General features: G+C 50.0%; 1 protein-coding gene across 1 annotated transcript; it reads right to left on the bottom strand.

The window, feature by feature from the left end:
- Nucleotides 1-2,493: 2,493 nt before the first annotated feature.
- On the bottom strand, nucleotides 2,494-14,103 carry BSG (basigin (Ok blood group); the record flags this gene model as incomplete). The annotated part of the gene is made up of 8 exons (XM_026655061.1): nucleotides 2,494-3,706; nucleotides 5,312-5,383; nucleotides 6,165-6,189; nucleotides 7,906-8,179; nucleotides 8,380-8,516; nucleotides 9,011-9,099; nucleotides 11,869-12,028; nucleotides 13,728-14,103. Coding segments are annotated over 7 exons (1,119 nt in total), but the record flags the coding sequence as incomplete, so codon positions are not given.
- Between the last annotated feature and the right edge of the window lie 3,655 nt (nucleotides 14,104-17,758).

A 17,758-nucleotide genomic window follows, 5' to 3' on the forward strand; every position in this document is an offset into this window, starting at 1 on the left:
GCACGTGTGACCCTGAGCACTCGTGGAGGGAAGAGAGTTTCCTTTCTCCCCTCAAGACCAACGGCGCGGTTCGTGACAGGGTAGCCAAGGAGCTCGGGCACTGTGGTGGGAGTCAGGAGACTGTGGGTAAGTCCTGTAGCCTCATTTTACAGATGAGGAACCTCTGAATAGGGATGCATATCGCTGCTTAAGTGATACAGAGCCCAGGCCTGGAGGCAGAGTAACTATTCTTCATACAATTGCCTTGTCTCAGCTGTGTAATGTCCTGTTTTCCTTCCTCCCTGCCCTCTCCTACCCCAGCTCACTGGGGGGGGCAGGGGTAATACCATTCTCCTCTATAAGCACTAGGTGTTACAGCACTGTGGACCAGGGCCGTACGGGGGCTGGATTGTTTACAGCTGGTGGTTTGATATTTATACTCCCTCTGCGCCGTCCACCCCATTTTGTTGAGCTCCAGCATTACAGAGCCTTGAAAACATTGGTTTGGACGGCCTGATAACAGGCAGATAAGATTTCATAACAACGATTGCAGGGCTGCTTTTGGAGGCTCGTCAGCGCTTTGATCCTTGCCAGCAGGAGCGAAGGACGGACTCCGTTGAGTGAGTCTATCCTCCTCCTTTGCTTTCGGCTCCGTGCGATGGCCATTTTATCAGCGCTTTGCAAAATAAAGAAAGAGGCACTCGCTTCTGGCGGGGGGAAGTTTATCAACAGCAGCAGCTGCCTCTGGCACTGACTCAGAAAGGCCAAGAGCCCAAGGGAGAGTTTACGTGCCTTTGAAAATCCCACTCTAAGGGAGTTATGCCCCCAGCATCCATTGGTGCCCTAAGCCAAGTGGACTTCAAACGACTGTAGGGCCCCCATCTTTATGCTTTCATTTTAGATTTTCAAGGGGTGGCGAGTTAAGACACCAAAGGCACAGTAGGCCAGCTACCCCTAAGAACTAAACACGGTAACAAGGAAAAAGGGCTAAGTCTAGAAAACGGTGCTTATTTCTGTTACGGCAGCACCGAGCAGCCCAGCCACCGACTAAGATCCCGTTGCGCTAGGTGCTGTACAAAGAGACAGTCCCTGCCCCCAACGAGCTTACTAGAGATGTGGCTTGGGTAGGAGAGTGCAGCAAGGAAAACTCAAGCCATTAACCGCGCTTCATAACACTGCTACTGCTCAGCTGTGCCTTCGGGGTCTGGGGCCCTTGTTGCTTAAGCAGCATTCATCTACGGCTGCCCAGGACTCAGATCGCAGCATATACAAACCGGGGGGAAAAATAGCATCCCCTTTGAAACAACTTTAACAGCAGGATACAGGCTCTATTGACCATTGGTCTGATGCCGCACGGCCATTCCTGTAGCTCATGCTAGGGGAATCCCCATGAAGGCCTCACTCCACATCTTGCGAGGAACAGCGAAACCCCCTCGGCTTCTTGTTTACAAGCAGTGAAACCTGAAACTGAAAATGTCTCCTTGCCCATTGTTCCGCTTGCTGGATGCATTACGGATCAAGCTTCTTGGGAGGGACGGTGCAAGAGAAGGGGGCAGGCCGGCTGTTGGAATAAAGGGGCTGCAAGGGGGATACCTCCCTCCCGGATGACAGGAATGGGTTCCACCCGTAAAGGGGAAAGTGACTGATCACATAGACACCCCTGGACTTTAATCAGTTACGATCTTCACTTAGGCAGCATCCCTTCCACGCCAGCTGAAGTTGGTAGGGACAGACAGGTACTTGCAACTGAGATTCATTTGAGGCGCAAATCAGCTCCTAGTCAGATGTCCACAAAAACCCGTTAACCAGAGTAATAAATGGAATCCCAGGTGTGCCAAAGACTGAATGGGCCCCAGCCACCCCTTCACGCCCCCGGTAACCCCTCCAGGTCAAGTAAGCCTAGACTTCTGCCGGTGCCTGCGCTGCATCCGATCCATGGAGAGGGGCCTTCAGCCTCCAGCCATACTCATCAGAACGCCCACAACCCAGTGTTCGGTCACCCTCCGAGGGCCACGTGGGCGCCACGGCTCCAGAAGAGGCAGGGGAGAATATGCAATTTTGGACCACTCAAAAGGAACCCAACACTTCACCTTACGTGGGCCTGTGGCAGAGGGGATCCCAGGAGATGCACTCAAGAGACCTAGGGTCTATTCCCAGCCCATGGGGTGAGCTTGAGAAAGTCGCTCTTCGTCGGTACATGCCTCAGTTTCCCCATCTATAAAATGGGGGATAATATGTACTTCCCTTGGCAAAGTGCTTTGAGATGTACCCATGAAAAGCGCTCTGTAAGAGCAAGGGGTGATTATGCAGTGCAAGCCATAAGCATTTGGGGATTCAAGTCCAACCAGCCCGAAGTCAAGGTCTGACCCCGTGTTTCCAAACCACAGCGATCTCTTGAGAGGTGCCAGTGACTGATGCTGAAGGTGGCATTACACTGCAGAGCAGATGAGGCCTGCCGTGATCGCTGCTGGCCTACCGGGAGCTGAAAGCAGGAATCAGAATTCACACAAGCGGGACCAGAAAAAGGAATCATCTTTATTTGTGAAGTTTGTTAACAGATGGAATATTTCAATGCTAACCCAACAACACGGGTGATGAATACAGACTGCGTGGCGCATCTGTCCGTTCGCAGGCGCCTAGTCACAGAGAAACACTGAGATGGCTCGAGCACAAGGAAACGTGCAGTCAGTCTGCTCCCTGGCAGATCTGAACATGAGCCCTGCAGCCCAGCAATCACTCCAAGACTCAGCCCCCCCTCCCACCCCCAGTGTAGCGACATTTAAAAAGAGACTAACAAAACAGTGTGAAATAAGTTAACTAGTCACATTTGCTCAGTTTCCAGCTTTAAAAGCTACCCCTTACGTTGTCTTTGTTGTTTAAGAGGGTAAATAAAGCAGCCCTGCTGAGAGAGACAATGGGGCAGGAAGCCCATGAGAGTAGCTATGGCATTGATCAATTGCAGGGGAGGGAAGGGGGGGGTTCCTGCAGATATCAGAGGATTTCCCACCCATTCCCCAAGGGATGGAGCCAGACACCCCCCTTGGTGCCACAGAGAGGTGGGAGCACACACACCACCCAATCCAAGCTCTGTAAAGTATCTCTTCTAGCCGGTACATAACTGGCTTCCCACCCCTTTGGGTCAGATCAGGTCTCCTCTGAAAGGTCATTGAAACAGTTTCTCCCTGACATGCACAAAACAGGGCGGGATGACAGGGCTCCTGGGAGGACACGGCATGCGGGCTGCATCCAAGGTTCACGCTCGCCTACATGGCGACGTCAGTTCTCTCTTTAGCTCCCTGCAGGGCCTCCGACCAGAAATCAGGAAAGCGGGGCAGAGGCACTTTGACTCCTGGAAGCGCAGTGTCTGCAGACACACTCCAACCCCTCCCCGCACACCTCCTTCTCCCCCGATTAACTTTACACACTGCATAAAGCCAGCAAGACACCACACAGGTCACGCTCCCACCTTGCCCTCCCTGCACCAACACTGAGATATAGGACAAAAAGACAGCCAGTGACCAAAGACTACCAGCAACAAAGGGACTAAGTTTACAGGTAGAAAAATCATCCCACTGCTCTTTTTAAAAAAAGTGTATATTTTAGAAGCTACAACTTAAGTTTGTTTCTTTAAAAGGTGAAGTAACTGAATTGCAAGGACGCCCTAGGATATTCTTGATGCTACTTTGCAAAACAAAACATCCAGGTGATCTTCTCAGCTACACACCACCTGACAGGAGAGAGAGAAGCCAGTTAGCCATTGCTGGGACGTCCCCAACCCAGGCAGTTTTATTTCAGACAGCTAGGGGGGTGCTGCACTCCTAGGCAGTACAGTGGTTTAAATGGTACAGCCAGAGGGAAGATGACCTAGTGGCGAAGGCATCGGACTGGGACTCAGGAGATCAAGGCTCAACTCCCAGTTCTGTCTCTCTGTGTGCGCACTGTCAGGCAAATCACATAGGATCTGTCCACACAGCAGCAGGGAGGGTAAATAATCACTCACTAGCTGTGCTGGAGGCAGCAGGCTAGAAACAGCGTGGCCGCAGCAGCATGGGCTAATCAACTGAATACAATCCCCTGGTTCTACACATTGATGTGGCTAGTCTGAGCTGCCGCCCGTGTGCGAGCTCAAGATGGGCTCGCATGTTGGCTCACCTGCACTGGGAAGGCACCCCCTAAGCTGTGGCGCAGATGCACCCTAAGGCCTTGTCTACACTACGAAGTTTTGTTGGCAAAAGTCACGTCGCTTTAATTAAAATCGCCGTCGCAGGTCCACACTAGCTCCTTGTGTGGGCAGAGCGCATCCACACGCACAGCTCTTGCAAGGACACAGAGAGCAGTGCACTGTGGTAGCGATCCCACTGCGCAACTGGCCGCAGGGCGCTTTGGGAAGGGTTTGCAATGCCTCATGGGGCAGGGACAGCGTCACATGAGGCAGGTTTCTCAATCCCATGGTTCCAGGGGCATCCTAGTAGATTGTCAGCTGCTTTTTCAACTGAAGTGTGTGGAGGAATGTCAAAGCAGCCCAGCAGCCCCATGCAGCGTATACCCCTTTTGTTGGCAACGTAGTGTCGACAAGGCCTAAGTCTTCGCTCCCTCTCCAAGATGGAGAGGATCATCTTTTCTCTCACCTTTTGTCTACTTAGATTCTTCAGGGCAGTGACTGCGTTACTCTGCCACTGTGCATAGCACAGGCGTTGTTACAACTGGCGACTGTTAGAGGCCGTTTAAGGCCAGAAGCAACCACCAGATCATCTAGCTTGACCGCCTGTGTATCACAGGCCACCACCACCACCCAGCACCTGCACGCTAAACCCAACAACTGAAACGAGACCCAAGTATTATAGCCCATCAGAGACTAGACTATGACGTCACAGGCAGAGAACGGGAAAGACGGAGGCGCACCACTGCCTGAGGCCCTGCAGTTGGGCAAAGGAGCTTAAGGGAGGAGCCTTTCCCCAGTGTTAATGATTTGGGCTATTCACATGAGGGGCAAGGGGTTTTTGTTTTTAACCAGTGTCCCTTTGATACAATGGCTCCAAATCAGCAGCACATGGACCCCTGCGAAGCCGTAAGTACCCGCTGTTTCCCATTTCCTCCCTCCCATTTCCTGCTGCCCATCTGCATCCACTAGCTCCCAATGGGTGATGCCAGACCCAACAATCCGTTACCCAGGGCTGGAGCTGCCTATGCTTCCAGCAAGAGGCGTTCAGCCGGTGGTGGGGAACACCGGGGGGCAGAGGCAAGGCCTCAGCACTGGTTGGGAGAGCAAACTACACCACGTTCTGCAAAGTGCAGACAGCTGAGGGTTGAAGTTGTTGCTGATATGCCTCACCTGGCCGCCCGCTCCTAGTTAGCATTTCTCTGGCGGACGTTCTTGTCCTTGTGGTTTGGGGGATTGCTTTTCCTAGGAAAAGGGGGAGAGAGAAGGCAGTGAGAGGAGAGCCAGGACTTCCTAGCACAATAAAGAAGAAACTGCCTGGCTGCATAGAGAGCTAAGGGGCCAACTCCCTCCTCACTGATGGAGCACGGATCTAAAGTGGACAGATGTAAAGACAGGCATCCAGGACACAGCGAGATACGGTTATGAGCCATCTGAACACAAAAGAAGCTACTGTTCCCAACTGAACACCGTGAACAAAGACCACACTGATGACAAGCCGCTGGAAGGCATTTCTGGTAGCTGGTTGGCTCACTAGGGCAGCGGCTCTCAACCTTTCCAGACTACTAAACTCCTTTCCGGAGGCTGATTTGTCTTGCATACCCCAAGTTCCACCTCACTTAAAAACGACGCGCTTACAAAAATCAGACCAACATTCAAAAGTGTCCCAGCGCGCTAGTACTGAACCATGGCTGACTCTCTCATTTCTACCATACAATTACAAAATCTATCCATTGGAATAGAAATACTGTACTTGCATTTCAGTGTACAGGATTCAGAACAGTATGAACAAGTCATGACATTTTAGTCTGTCCTGACTTTGCTAATGCTTTTTATGTAGCCTGTTGTAAAAGTAGGCAAATAGCTAGATGAGCTGATGACCTCTGCGTCCTGCGTGGGGTACGTGTACCCCTGGTTGAGAACCACCGCACTAGGGCACTAGCCAGTTTGTTCATGCCCACAAGTATGCAAAGCACATCACTGCATCTGTGCCAACATGTCATATAAGAAGAGAGCTGGTACTCACAGTGGTGCGGACCCTCCATCATCATCTTCAGGTCCAGGATCGCATGGTAAGAAGGAAAAAGAAAGGTCAGGATGCAGCCTTTGGCCAAACATCATGTCCTGTACATCCCACCCAGCCACCGGTCCCCGAACCTTAAGAGCCAGCATTCTGAACAGGCCTTTCTATATAGGCTGCTGCATATTGGCGGAGATTACAGTTAAGATGCCATCCCATCCTGAGCCTCCCAACAGCCAATATAGCTGTCACTTCAGCAGGGTCTAGGGATGTGAATTTAAGGCCAGAAGCAGCAAGAGCTGTATTGTTCCTAGGTGGTCACCTGTTTTTTGGCAAGTAGTGGGCTTGGCTGTCCCAGGGATGTCCCTTTCTGGGATCCCTGAGGACTAATAGCTGCCAAGGATAACTAAACTTCACCCCCAACCCGGAGGAATTCTTGTACCACATTAACTGAGGTGGATCTGAAGGCCACACTGCTGGGGATCCATGAAGCAATGGCTGGGCAGCTGTTTAATACTGAACAGCCAAAGCTTCAGCATGCTGGGCATAAAAATCAACCCTCAGTCACTCCCAAGAAGTATAATTCCTCTTTGGCACAGAGCTGGAGTGACTTGCCCAAGCCAACAGCAGAGCCACAATTACACATTTCCTGCCTCAAATACTGCAGCCCCGTTGATCCAGCTGAATGTCCCAGAGCCCAAGCACTAACACACACAGACCCTGACAGCAAGCGAAGATTGCATTAAATTAAACAGGAGACTTTCAGGGAAGTAGGGGGGGAGCAGTGCCCCCGCCCTGTACACATTCTGCCAAACACCGTGCGCTGGCTACATCAACAGCACTGTAACTAGGGAAAGACATCTCTGGTGTCACCTGACTCGCTCAGACCTTTCACCAGTTCATTGGCATCTGCCTCCCTCTAACAGGAGAGGGCTGCGTGCCATCGTTTCCATGGCCCACACTTCCCCCACGTGCCGCCCAGCGGTAAGGCCCAGGGGACTGCAATGGGGCACTCTGAAGATTATACGCAGCTGGTGAGAGGACTGATGCAGAGGGACAGCTGGAGCTGTCTCTTCCACTTACCATGTGAGGTCCCACCCAGCAGCAGAGGAGGGAAGAGAGCGGAAAGATAATGCCAGCAGGGACATTGGTCACAGCCATGTTCTCAGCCATCCCAGAAACCCACCACCACATAACCTTCCGGGGCAAGGCTTTGCGCTGGCTCGGGATAAGCTTCTTGCAATTCCCTTCATCAGAGGGCCAGAGTTTGAGGCATCTTTTTACAGAGCCAGAACTGACCGGTCTGCAGCTAGTTTTTAGGAATCTATAATCCCCCTTTCAGAAGTTCTTGGTAACGTCTGCTCAAGGGTTTCCGATCAGATGACTCACACTACAAGTCGCTGAGTAATTCTTCTCCGCAATGTGATTGGCTACTACCAACGTGACATCACTGTGTTAGGAAGAGATGAGGAGGATCTCAGCCTTCTGGCTATGATCAGGGATGAGTTTAGCCAACACAGGTCCAATCAGAGGCTGTATCTATCCCTGGCTGGGGCAGGAGGCACCGAGCAGAGCGGTTTTCCCCTTTAACATCTGATCAGAAACCCCTCCGGCAGCATCTCTGCAAGCGGGGAAGCCCCCTCTGAAATCAAGATACTTTCATCCCCACCCTACCCAGAACTGTTACACCCATATGCTGCAGAGTTCCTGGGTTAGACTCAACCCCTAAACTCCAGGTGCACCTTACCATCAAGGACCTCATCTGGCTTTCTCCTTTTCTCATAGATGAAGATGATGGTGACAAGAACCAGCACCTCGGCCACAATGCCCAGGAAGGGCCAGAGCGCTGCCAGGCGGCTACGAACCCGCAGTTCCACAGTGGTGCCGTCGGTGCCCAACTCGTTGGTGGCGTTGCAGGCGTACTTGCCTGGGTCCTTCTCGATGTCCAGGTTAGCAACGCGCAGTTCTGTCTTGTTCCCGCTGGACTTGATGATGAACCGCTCTGTGCCATTGATGATGGGCTGGAAGCGGGGGAAAGAGGCGAATGATTGGGGCAGCCTCTTGTGACTGGACCACTAGCAACTCCACCCCACACAGACCTACCTTGCTCACTGAGGCACCTCCAGAGCTGCCTATCTCAGGGTTACAGCTCCAGGGGAGGGATAAGCTGCCACCCTCCCTACCACTCCTCCGGGAAGAGAGGTCCCCCCAAAATGCTCACCTCATTCACATCGTTTATGATCTTGTACCAGGTCCACTGACTAACAGGAGGATAAGAGTTACACTTGCAGATCAGAACGCCGGTGTCCCCCTCGTTCCCATGCTCGGATTTCTTGTAGGCCGTCACATGTGGCTTAACTGCAGAGAAAGGCAGCTCAGACGAGGGATTTGGCCAGCCTGATTGGGCTGCAAGTGCTGTAGGCCAGCTAGCCAGCGTCATGGGCAAGGTAGCCATAGGCTTGTATGTCAGCCCGAGAAACAGGCCTCTGGCTCCCATCCCTTCTCTCAAAAGACCGAGCGTTCAAGGTGCTTCCCAAGCAGGCGATGAGAGATTCATGGCTCAAGACCACCTGATCAGCTATTAGCTATCTTCACCCCCTGCCCATATGTCCACGGGGATCATTCCCTTTGTTCAGGAAGGCAGAGGGTTGATGCATCTTTGGTTCTGCTTCCCCAGGCGGCCAAACTGTTCTGTTTACAAGCCGCTTGATCCTAACGCTAGAAGAAGCTGCCTAGTAGGAATCTATCCCATTCCTTCCCCATTTACTACCAGAAGCAGCTGTAAATTGCCAGAGCTGAGCGAGCACATCCGCCCACCCCCCTTACCCGAGAGGAGATACTAAAATAGTTACCTGTCACGTGCACAGTCCTACTCACAGGGGGCTTCGTTTCGAAGATACACTCGTACACCCCTGAGCTGTCTCCATTCACATCCCCTATTCTGTAAGAAGAAAGGGACATAAGCAGGAAGATTTAGGGGACGTCACGGCCTGTCACACTACCGGGAGCAGGGAGACCATCCCGTCATTAGCTCAGAGGCTGGAAAGGAACAGCCAACTCCAGGCTGCAGAAAGCAGGGCTGAGCTTTCACCGATGGGCAAGAGAAATAGGCCGACTTTTCTGCTTAGGCACTTGAATTGGAGCTAAAAAATACTAAGCCCATCCATATGTTTAGCAGAAGCCCACCTCCCCTGCTCCCCCCTGCCCTTAATCTGTACTGGGCCTAAGGTCTGTCAACACAGCATTGTCCACCCAGGCCAGATTGCTTAGTTTTAAGTTCCTACCCAGGCAGATGAATCTGCAAACCCACCATCCACCTTTCACTCCTTCCTAGCTCTGCCCCCAGCACCCACCGAGGGTATGCCTACCCTGCCATTAGACACTCGTGGCTGGCCCGTGCCAGTTGACTCAGACTCACGGGGCTCGGGCTGAGGGGCTCTGATTATGGTGTAGACATTCGGGCTTGCGTTGGAGTCCAGGGTCTAGAACTCTGCGAGGTGGTCCGAGCCCCTTAGCCATGCAAGCCTGAGTCAGCTGGCTTGGCCTGGGGTGTCTAATTGCAGCATAGACACATCCTAGGCAATGACACTGCGTTTTCTTGACTCTGCAGTTAATGTGGAGCTGTGACTAACAGGACAAAACTGGTCAGCAAAACCAAGGTTCTGAAGCACCAGAAGTGAGGTTGTATTCAGCGTAAACCATCTCCAGCATGCTCCTCTTTCTTTCAGGCAACAAAGGCCTCAGAGGCTAACTTAAAATGAACTCAGCAGAGCAAAGCTATCACAAGGCGTGCAACCAAAAAAAAAAAAAGTTAAGAACCGAGTTAGCAAGACTCCAGATATGCTGTCCCACCTCTCATGTGGGACATCAACCCCGTGACCGCTCTGCAAATCAGACAGCTAAAGCGGCAGCAGGATGGGTTTAAAAGAAAGTTACTGGGGGAGTGGCTGCTCAGCTCCCGTTCAGAAATGCCCACCAAGCAAGGGCAGCACACGGGGCTATGCAGCGGCTTTCAAAAGTAAGAAAATCAGATTAGGGCAGAATAATCCCGCCCAAATCCAGAACCTGCCGTTTGTGTCTTGGGGGGTTTGCAGCGACAGGATTTGATGGATTAAAGCTGCCTCACGACAAACGCTCGATTCTGCAGCGTGGTGATCCCCAATGCGGGGGGCCGAGTTTCAGTGCTGTTATTGCACAGACAATGGGCGGTTTTGTTAGTTCTGCTGCGCTCGGAGCTTTCCCCCTTCCAAAAGCCACTCGAGCGAAGGAATTGAGGTCACACGAGGGAGGCTGGCTTAGAAATACTTTAATCCTTGTTCAGCTCCCTGTTGCTATGGGGAGAGAGGCACGTCAGCTCTGCCATACAAAAGGACATGATGCCGCTCCGGCTGGCTGGGCCAATGCCAGCAGGGGCTGATGGTAATGAGTCTGGAAAGCTCGTTGCCCCTTTACAATGGGGCTGGTATTCCAGTTCCCGCTCAGCCACAGCCTGGGACTAGAAAGGCTTGGGCAGTGACCGTTGTAACTAGCAGGGCAGCTCTCTGGGGACAACGGACAGGACCCTGGAAGCATACCCGAGGAGAACTGCGCAGGAAAATCTTTCCCGACTCAAGTGCAGACAAACAAAAACATATCCTGGAGTCTCCTGCACCACATGTGGCCCTCTGCAGGAGCGGGACAGTTCACTTCCTGTCCAGAGAGTGGGAATGCTGGTTTGGTTTGTCTGAGTGCCTTCAAACACTTGATTTTCATCAAAGCCATTTCCCGAAGCTTATCACAAGGAACCTTGCTGACACAGTTCTGTCCAAAGTCAACACAGCAGACAAACCAGAAGGAACAAATTTAGGACACTAGAATACATACTTTTAAATATGCCTTTCACCAAGCGGCTCAATGTATTATTCCTACTGGGCAGGTCCCGGTCTCTCTATTGGTGTGAGATCTGACAGTTACCAAGTTGGGACCAGAATCCAGGTTCCTCATCTCTCAGGCCCCCTGACACACGCAGCACCTCTATACAATGCTGGAGCACTAAAATCCCACCTGAACTTTCCCAGTCCTGCAGAGGACTTCCTGGCCTTCAGGAGAAGTTTTAGGACTCCAGGGCTGTATCTGAGCACCCCCCGACTGCACTCACGATTGCCGCTTCCGTCCAGGAAATCCAGCAGCGATCCTTTGAATTGTTGCATGAACTCAGTGTGTTTGATCACCAGCCAGTCCATCCCACTGCATGTTCAGGAGGGATGGGGTGCAGAACCACAGCAGAGGCCAGATATGTCAATAGCCTGAGGCCATGTTACATCTTGTACTGCTATAGTTTAGAAGTGGGAAGGAATTGCCTCTCTGGGGCACACTGGCAGGGACCTTGGGTGTAATGGGGTTGGGGGAAAGGAAGTAAATTTCCCTGCTCAGTGCTTTAGAAGGCAGGCTTTTTGGTAGCATGAGTATGGTCAAGTTTCCTGCAAACAAGAAGGCCCTGAGCCTCAATGAATCTTAGTCCTGATAGTCCAATGCTGTTATTGTCCCCAAGTTTGGATCCTTCCCTGAAGTACCTGTCCTATGTTCATAGTTAGTTCCACAACCTTGCCATTTGGGTCTGGCTGACCTGAAGTATCAGCTGCCTTAGACAGAACTTTTCTTGGGACAGACCAGAGCAAGAACAATATCTCCCCCCTCTCCCCCCGCCCCCTCAATGCCCTCAGACACCTACTTGTAGGCGGTATATTCAGTCATTTCCTTATCGGAGGTCAAGGTCTTGTCTCCTTTCTTCCACATATGGCCCATGACCGGACCCTGAGGATCGGTTATGTTACAGGAAATCACAACAGCCGAGCCAGAAGTCACATTTGGGGAGGTTTCTACAATGGGATCTGCATTCATAACAAACCTAAGTTAACATGTGGCATTTATATATTTCAGCAGCCATTTCACCTGCCTTAGGACCTTTAAAACAAAGAACATCTATATCACTCACCGTCTCCATGGCAGCTTTTCACTTACCCTCGCAACTTACAAGAAACTGATAAACAGTATCAGCAAGGGAGGTGCAGGAGGAGTCAGACAACCAAGTCTTGAGCACATTTGGCAAAAAGGCAACTATGTTCTCCGCACATCCCTTAGCAGAGCAAGGCAGAATCATTCTCCAAACCGTCTCTAGACGGTTCGGAGCCTCCTGCGCTCTCAGGAGCGGTTGTGTTTTATATTCCATCACAGCTAAGTGCCCATCAAAGCACTTCGTTTTCCATTGCATATCTGAGCAATTACAAGGGGAAAACCCTTTAAGCAGTGTTATCATTCACTCCATTTTTTCATACCTGAATCTGTCAGGGTTTAACAGATTTAATTTCACCTGGTGATTGAACAGAGGACCACAATCCAGTCCCTTTTTTGGATGGAAACACAATGCAAGTCTGAGAGACTGGAATCCAGCCTGCACATCTGAAATCAATGTAGCTTCACTGACTTGGGTGGATTTACACCAGTTTAACAGGAGAATGAGGTCCTGACTCTCCAAAGTCTGACAAGAAAGTTGATCTAACCTGTTGTCACGCAGCTAAGAGATCACTAGAGGAAAAATTCTATTCACAGGGAGAGGAAAGTCTCTGGGAAAACAGTTCAATCAATGGAAACTATTAAGCAGCCAATATAAAACGTGAGGTTTTCTACTCTCCCACCCCACCCCAGCCCTCTCTGAAGGAACATTTCGCACAGGGCTGAAAAGCACTTAGGATGGTAAAAAAAAGCTAAGAACTACTCCAGCAGTATTGTCTTCCACTAGATTTCTTTGCATTATCTAGAACATTTGCACTACCTAGAACATACACCACAAATGCTACAACCATTTAGTTCCAATGATTTCAAGAGCCAAGATACCATCTTAAGTAGTGAGGTTAAATTTGATTTCCATGCATTAGTCCAAGTTTCAGCTACCGAGAGGAAAAAGATCTCGTCTAGCTCAAAAACTGGACTTTTAACTCTAAGTGAGAGAAAGTTTGGTCACTTCCACAGTACAGATAACTACAGTCACATTATCAGTGTCACACACAGACACATACGGCCATTTCAAAAATGGTTGCATCACCAGAAACTAAAAAAGAATTTGATGCCCACAGCTCATACTGCTAGCAAGGAAGAAAGCGTAAAGCAAGACTGGTCACAGGAGCAGAAGTTGGAAGGAACTGTAGGGAAGGGCTGGTTTGTCAGTGGTGGTTAAGGCAGAGTCTACCAGCAGAATCAAGACTCTGAATTCTGCGAGTCAGCATTGGGACACCGAGGCATCTTAGGACAAGCAGTACATACTAGTTCTTTGGGCTCTGAAAGGTACAGGTTGGTCGGACGGTGTTTTGGTTGGGAAGTCACAACCCTTTTTGAGCAGGGCCACTGTGGATCAAATCACGGATGGTGAAGGGGATCACAGGAGGGTAGGAGTCTTTCAGTTCTACAGCCAGGACGGGAGGGTGAGGAGAGTTTTCAGGAAGTCACAGGACAAGTGCGGGGGACAGGCCTGGCAAAACACTCAAGACATCAGCGCGTCTGAACAAGTGCCAAGGCCTCAGTGCGGCCACTCACGTTCGATGACAAAAACGTTAGCCTGGGAACGGATCCACTTGACTTTGGGGCTCTTCGACAAGTGGTTGCGGTCGGGGTCGTTGCTAGCCCGGCACTCATATGTGCCCGAGTCGTTGATCATGAGGTTTGCGATGTAGATGGTGCTGGTAGAGTGCAGGTTATAGGTGGCGTTGATTTTGACACGGTCCTGCCGTGCGCCATCCCAGAGCTGAGCATAGGTCTCGTTCGACTCATCTCCCTCAAACCACCATTGGATCTCAGGGATAGGGTTGCCAATCGCCTCGCAGTGCAATTCCACACTGTCCTCGGTCAGTTTCTTTTGAGACAGTGGTGACTTTATAAAGCCAGCTACGAGTTGGAGAGGTATTAGTGCAAAGCGTTAGTGCAAAGAGAGAATTCAGCCACGCAGATTTTAGCTGTTTTAAGAAAGTGCAACATGTTATGGCTTCAGGTAAGCATACTTCCCCCCCACCCTGTGTGTGCTATATCCAGCCATGCTGTTAAGATATAGCGACCCAAACCAATGCTTTCCACCAGCGCTGCTAGTCTGCATTTTACAGGCTACTACAGAACCAGAGCCCCCAACCAGCACTGAACAGGGAGCTCAAACACACTACTCAGAGTGGCGCATGCAACACAACAGCCACTGTCTACACACTCTCGCACAAATGTGAGCACTCTCCATCTGCCCTGCACAGCAATGCTACAAGCCCCGTCAACTTAATGTAGAGCAAGGAGGCAAATAAAATCAACTGCCTGTGCAAAACGCCCAATGTGCGTGCAGAGCAGATAAGTGTTGCAGCAGGGGTGGAAGAGAAAGAAACCTGAAAGTGTGTTGGAGTTCTTAAATCGTTTGGAAGCTGAGCTGGCAGGACCAGGTATATATTTTTTGCAACAGAATACGCCTCAGCCTCAGAATCTAAGCTTTGATTTTTAAGAGAGAGATACTATGTTTTTAGCCCTTACAGCTGTGAAGGACGTCCCCCACATGTGAACAGAGAAACCGAGGCAGTGCTATCTGCCCAAGCATGCAGAGAACCTAGACGAGGGAAGCGACAGCTATCCCAATTTGATGGCGGGGACACAGACTCTGGAACCTAATGACAACATGGTTAACTACTTTGCTGTTAGTTGTGCGCTTACTCCTCATTGTTAAATGCAGAGTTGGATATTTTGGAAGGAATTGGTTGGCTAGCATTGACGGTTACAGTGGAATTAAGAGTTTGACCCCTCTGTGCCGGCCCAGAAGCAGGAGGTAAAGAGGAAGAGGCAGTCCCTTCCCCAGCGCCCAAAATACCAGCATCCTGGGTGTCAAGAGACCTCCTCCCAAAGCTTCCAACCACCTTTCATTCATAAGGCTCAAGGCACTTTGAAGGTGGGGGGCATATTATCACCCCCATTTTGCAGATGGGGAAAGAGATATCAGAGTTTCGGAGGTTTTTTTGGCAGGGGAGGGGGAGAAGTGAGAGAGAACATCACTAGCCAAGTTCAGTAGCACAGCTGGGAATAGGACTCTGGTCTCCTGCCTCCAGTCCCGTGCCCTATCCACCGGACTGGGTGAATTATCTTCGTCACATTTAATTCAGTTACAAAACCACCCCATGTTTCTGGGAGTTTATTGGAAGCTGCCACAGAAGTTTCGATGTGCTGCTGCATGTAGCATAAGTGAGGGGGCCGTGCTGCAGAGTTTAGACCCAGTGTGCCACAAGCCTACTATACAGCAGGATGGCTTTAATACAGGGGGTGGCAGCATTTCCATTAGGAAAAAAACCCAAATGATTTCAGGTGATCATAGGAGAGGCACTCTCTCTTTTACTGAGTCAGGAGCCTAGTTGTGCCACTGCCAGCTTCCACACTAGAGCTGGCAAAACTGATTTATAAAGCGACTTCCAAAATTCTTCCAACTTGGAGAGTGATTATTCAGACAGGCAAGTGAGATGTGTCATCACATTACCCTTTTGATGTAGAAGGGCAAGAAAATTTTGTACCCGGGCTAGTGAATTACGTTGAGTTTGAAAGGCTACAAACACCCTGATCTGAGCAGTCGGTTTACATTTTCTTTTTACTATTACAGCATATGTGCAATGATATGGTCTCTCTTATCACAGTCCAGATTCTTTTCCTAGCTGATCCTGCAAAGAAGTCACAGCCCCGTGGGATATGACTACTATGGAAGTGAGGATGGCTGCAGGATCACAGCACCAGAAGAGATCAAACCCTTGATTAACCACAGATTTGGTAAGTCACAAATATGGTAGGAAAATGAATCAAAGGCATGAGATACCCATAGGTAGGCACATGAGTTTGATTCAAACATAGCTGAAATCCCTCCCATCCCCTTGAAGGTGATCTGGCGAGTGCCCCAAATAACCAGGGGAATGCATCAAGCATAATTTGCCATTAAAAAGATACGCTCTATTTCGATAACCAGGAAAGCAGTCACAAATCAAGCTATTCCAGGTATTCACAGTTTTAAGCGCGTTTGGATCAAAATGAAAAAACAAACATCTGTAGTTAGACGAGATTAAGAATTTAATGTAAAATTCTGTTAGTCACCCTAAGTCTTCTAAACACTCTACAAACTAGCTAATCCCTACTTGGGAAAAGCGAGGCAGAAAGGCTGAATGACTTGACCAAGGCTAGAACAAGGGTGAGAGTTCTATGAACTCAGACCACCGTTGGAGTATTAATCTATCACACTATGTGGTCGTTAAAAGAAGGTTTTTTAAAATTTGAGCTTTTCAAGGGTCGGGGGGGAGCCAAGGATTCCGGTTGCTCACCACTTTTTATCCTAAAAGGATCGTGAATCATAGCAAACACCTTTTTCAGGGAAGAGGGCTGGACACAAGCCCCTTTAAAACTAGAACCAATCAATAACACACCATGGGCTAAAAATCAGCCCTGGTGTAAGCAGATATCGCTCTCAGTCTTATGCAGCAGTTGCACCTAGTTATACCAGGGTGAATTGGCCCCGTATGTCCACAAGTGACCCAGCAGCCCCCAGTCAGACAGACTAAGGGTGAGGAACACAGGCAAGTGAGTCATTTATAATGTAGTAAACAAGTTTTTGCATAGAGAGTTCCGTGCTTTATAAAAAGACACGTCCCCACATTCACCACGTGAGAGACGTGCAAATTCTGTCCTTGCCTTCACACACTCCAAAGTCAGTTGACCACGGTTTAGAATGGGCCAAAGCCCGGCTCTCACCCCAGTCACGGTGACCGGGTGGTATTGTTCAGCATTCCCATTACTGCATCATCTGCCAGCCTTCTCGGTGCTAGCTGATCTGTTCTGGTTCAGAGATTCTTGCAAACTTGCTCTTAGTCACCCTATTGTGGATAGTTTCAGATATTTCAGCTAAGAAAAAAAGGGTAGTTACAACGTAAGAGTTAATAGCAGCTTTGTAAAGCAGTCACGCAAATTCACCAGCCCAGGCACGAAACGGACTTGCTAACAACTCAAGATACAGAGAATGAAGTAATTTTTACTCAGCACAGGCAAGCTCAACTTCGTAAGGTTACATAAGTCAAGGCTACATAGACTCCAGGAGTGGTTAGAAGATAGGAACCTGAACATACTTGTTTCTATTGTGCTCAAGGTAGCAAAGTCCAGAGGATTCACCTATTTCACCCTTCCCAAGAACTGGAAAGACGGCTCAGCACTGATGGATCTGTAAATCAATGGCCTCACAGCAGTCAGACCTGCCAGATACCGCACCACTCCCGATTATTTGCCTTTAAAATGGCTTGCAGACAATCAGTTAACTGTTTGGAGCCAGAAGCTACAGTTCCACTTCAGAGGCAGGTATTACATAAGGCCTGGTCTAAAATTAAAACATCAGATCGACCTGGCTACACTGCTCAGGGCTGTGAAAAATTTCACACCCCAAGCGTGGTGGTAAGGTCGACCTAACTCCCGGTGTAGACACAGCTAGGTTAATGGAAGAATTCTTCCACCGAAGTAGCTGAAGCAGATTAACTACAGATGGAAAAGACCCCTTCCGTCAACACAGGAAGTGTCTCTACTATGGC

This window comes from Terrapene carolina, unplaced genomic scaffold (assembly GCF_002925995.2).
Source record: "Terrapene carolina triunguis isolate 2854851 unplaced genomic scaffold, T_m_triunguis-2.0 Scaffold194, whole genome shotgun sequence".
In the NCBI taxonomy this organism is placed as follows: domain Eukaryota; kingdom Metazoa; phylum Chordata; order Testudines; family Emydidae; genus Terrapene; species Terrapene triunguis.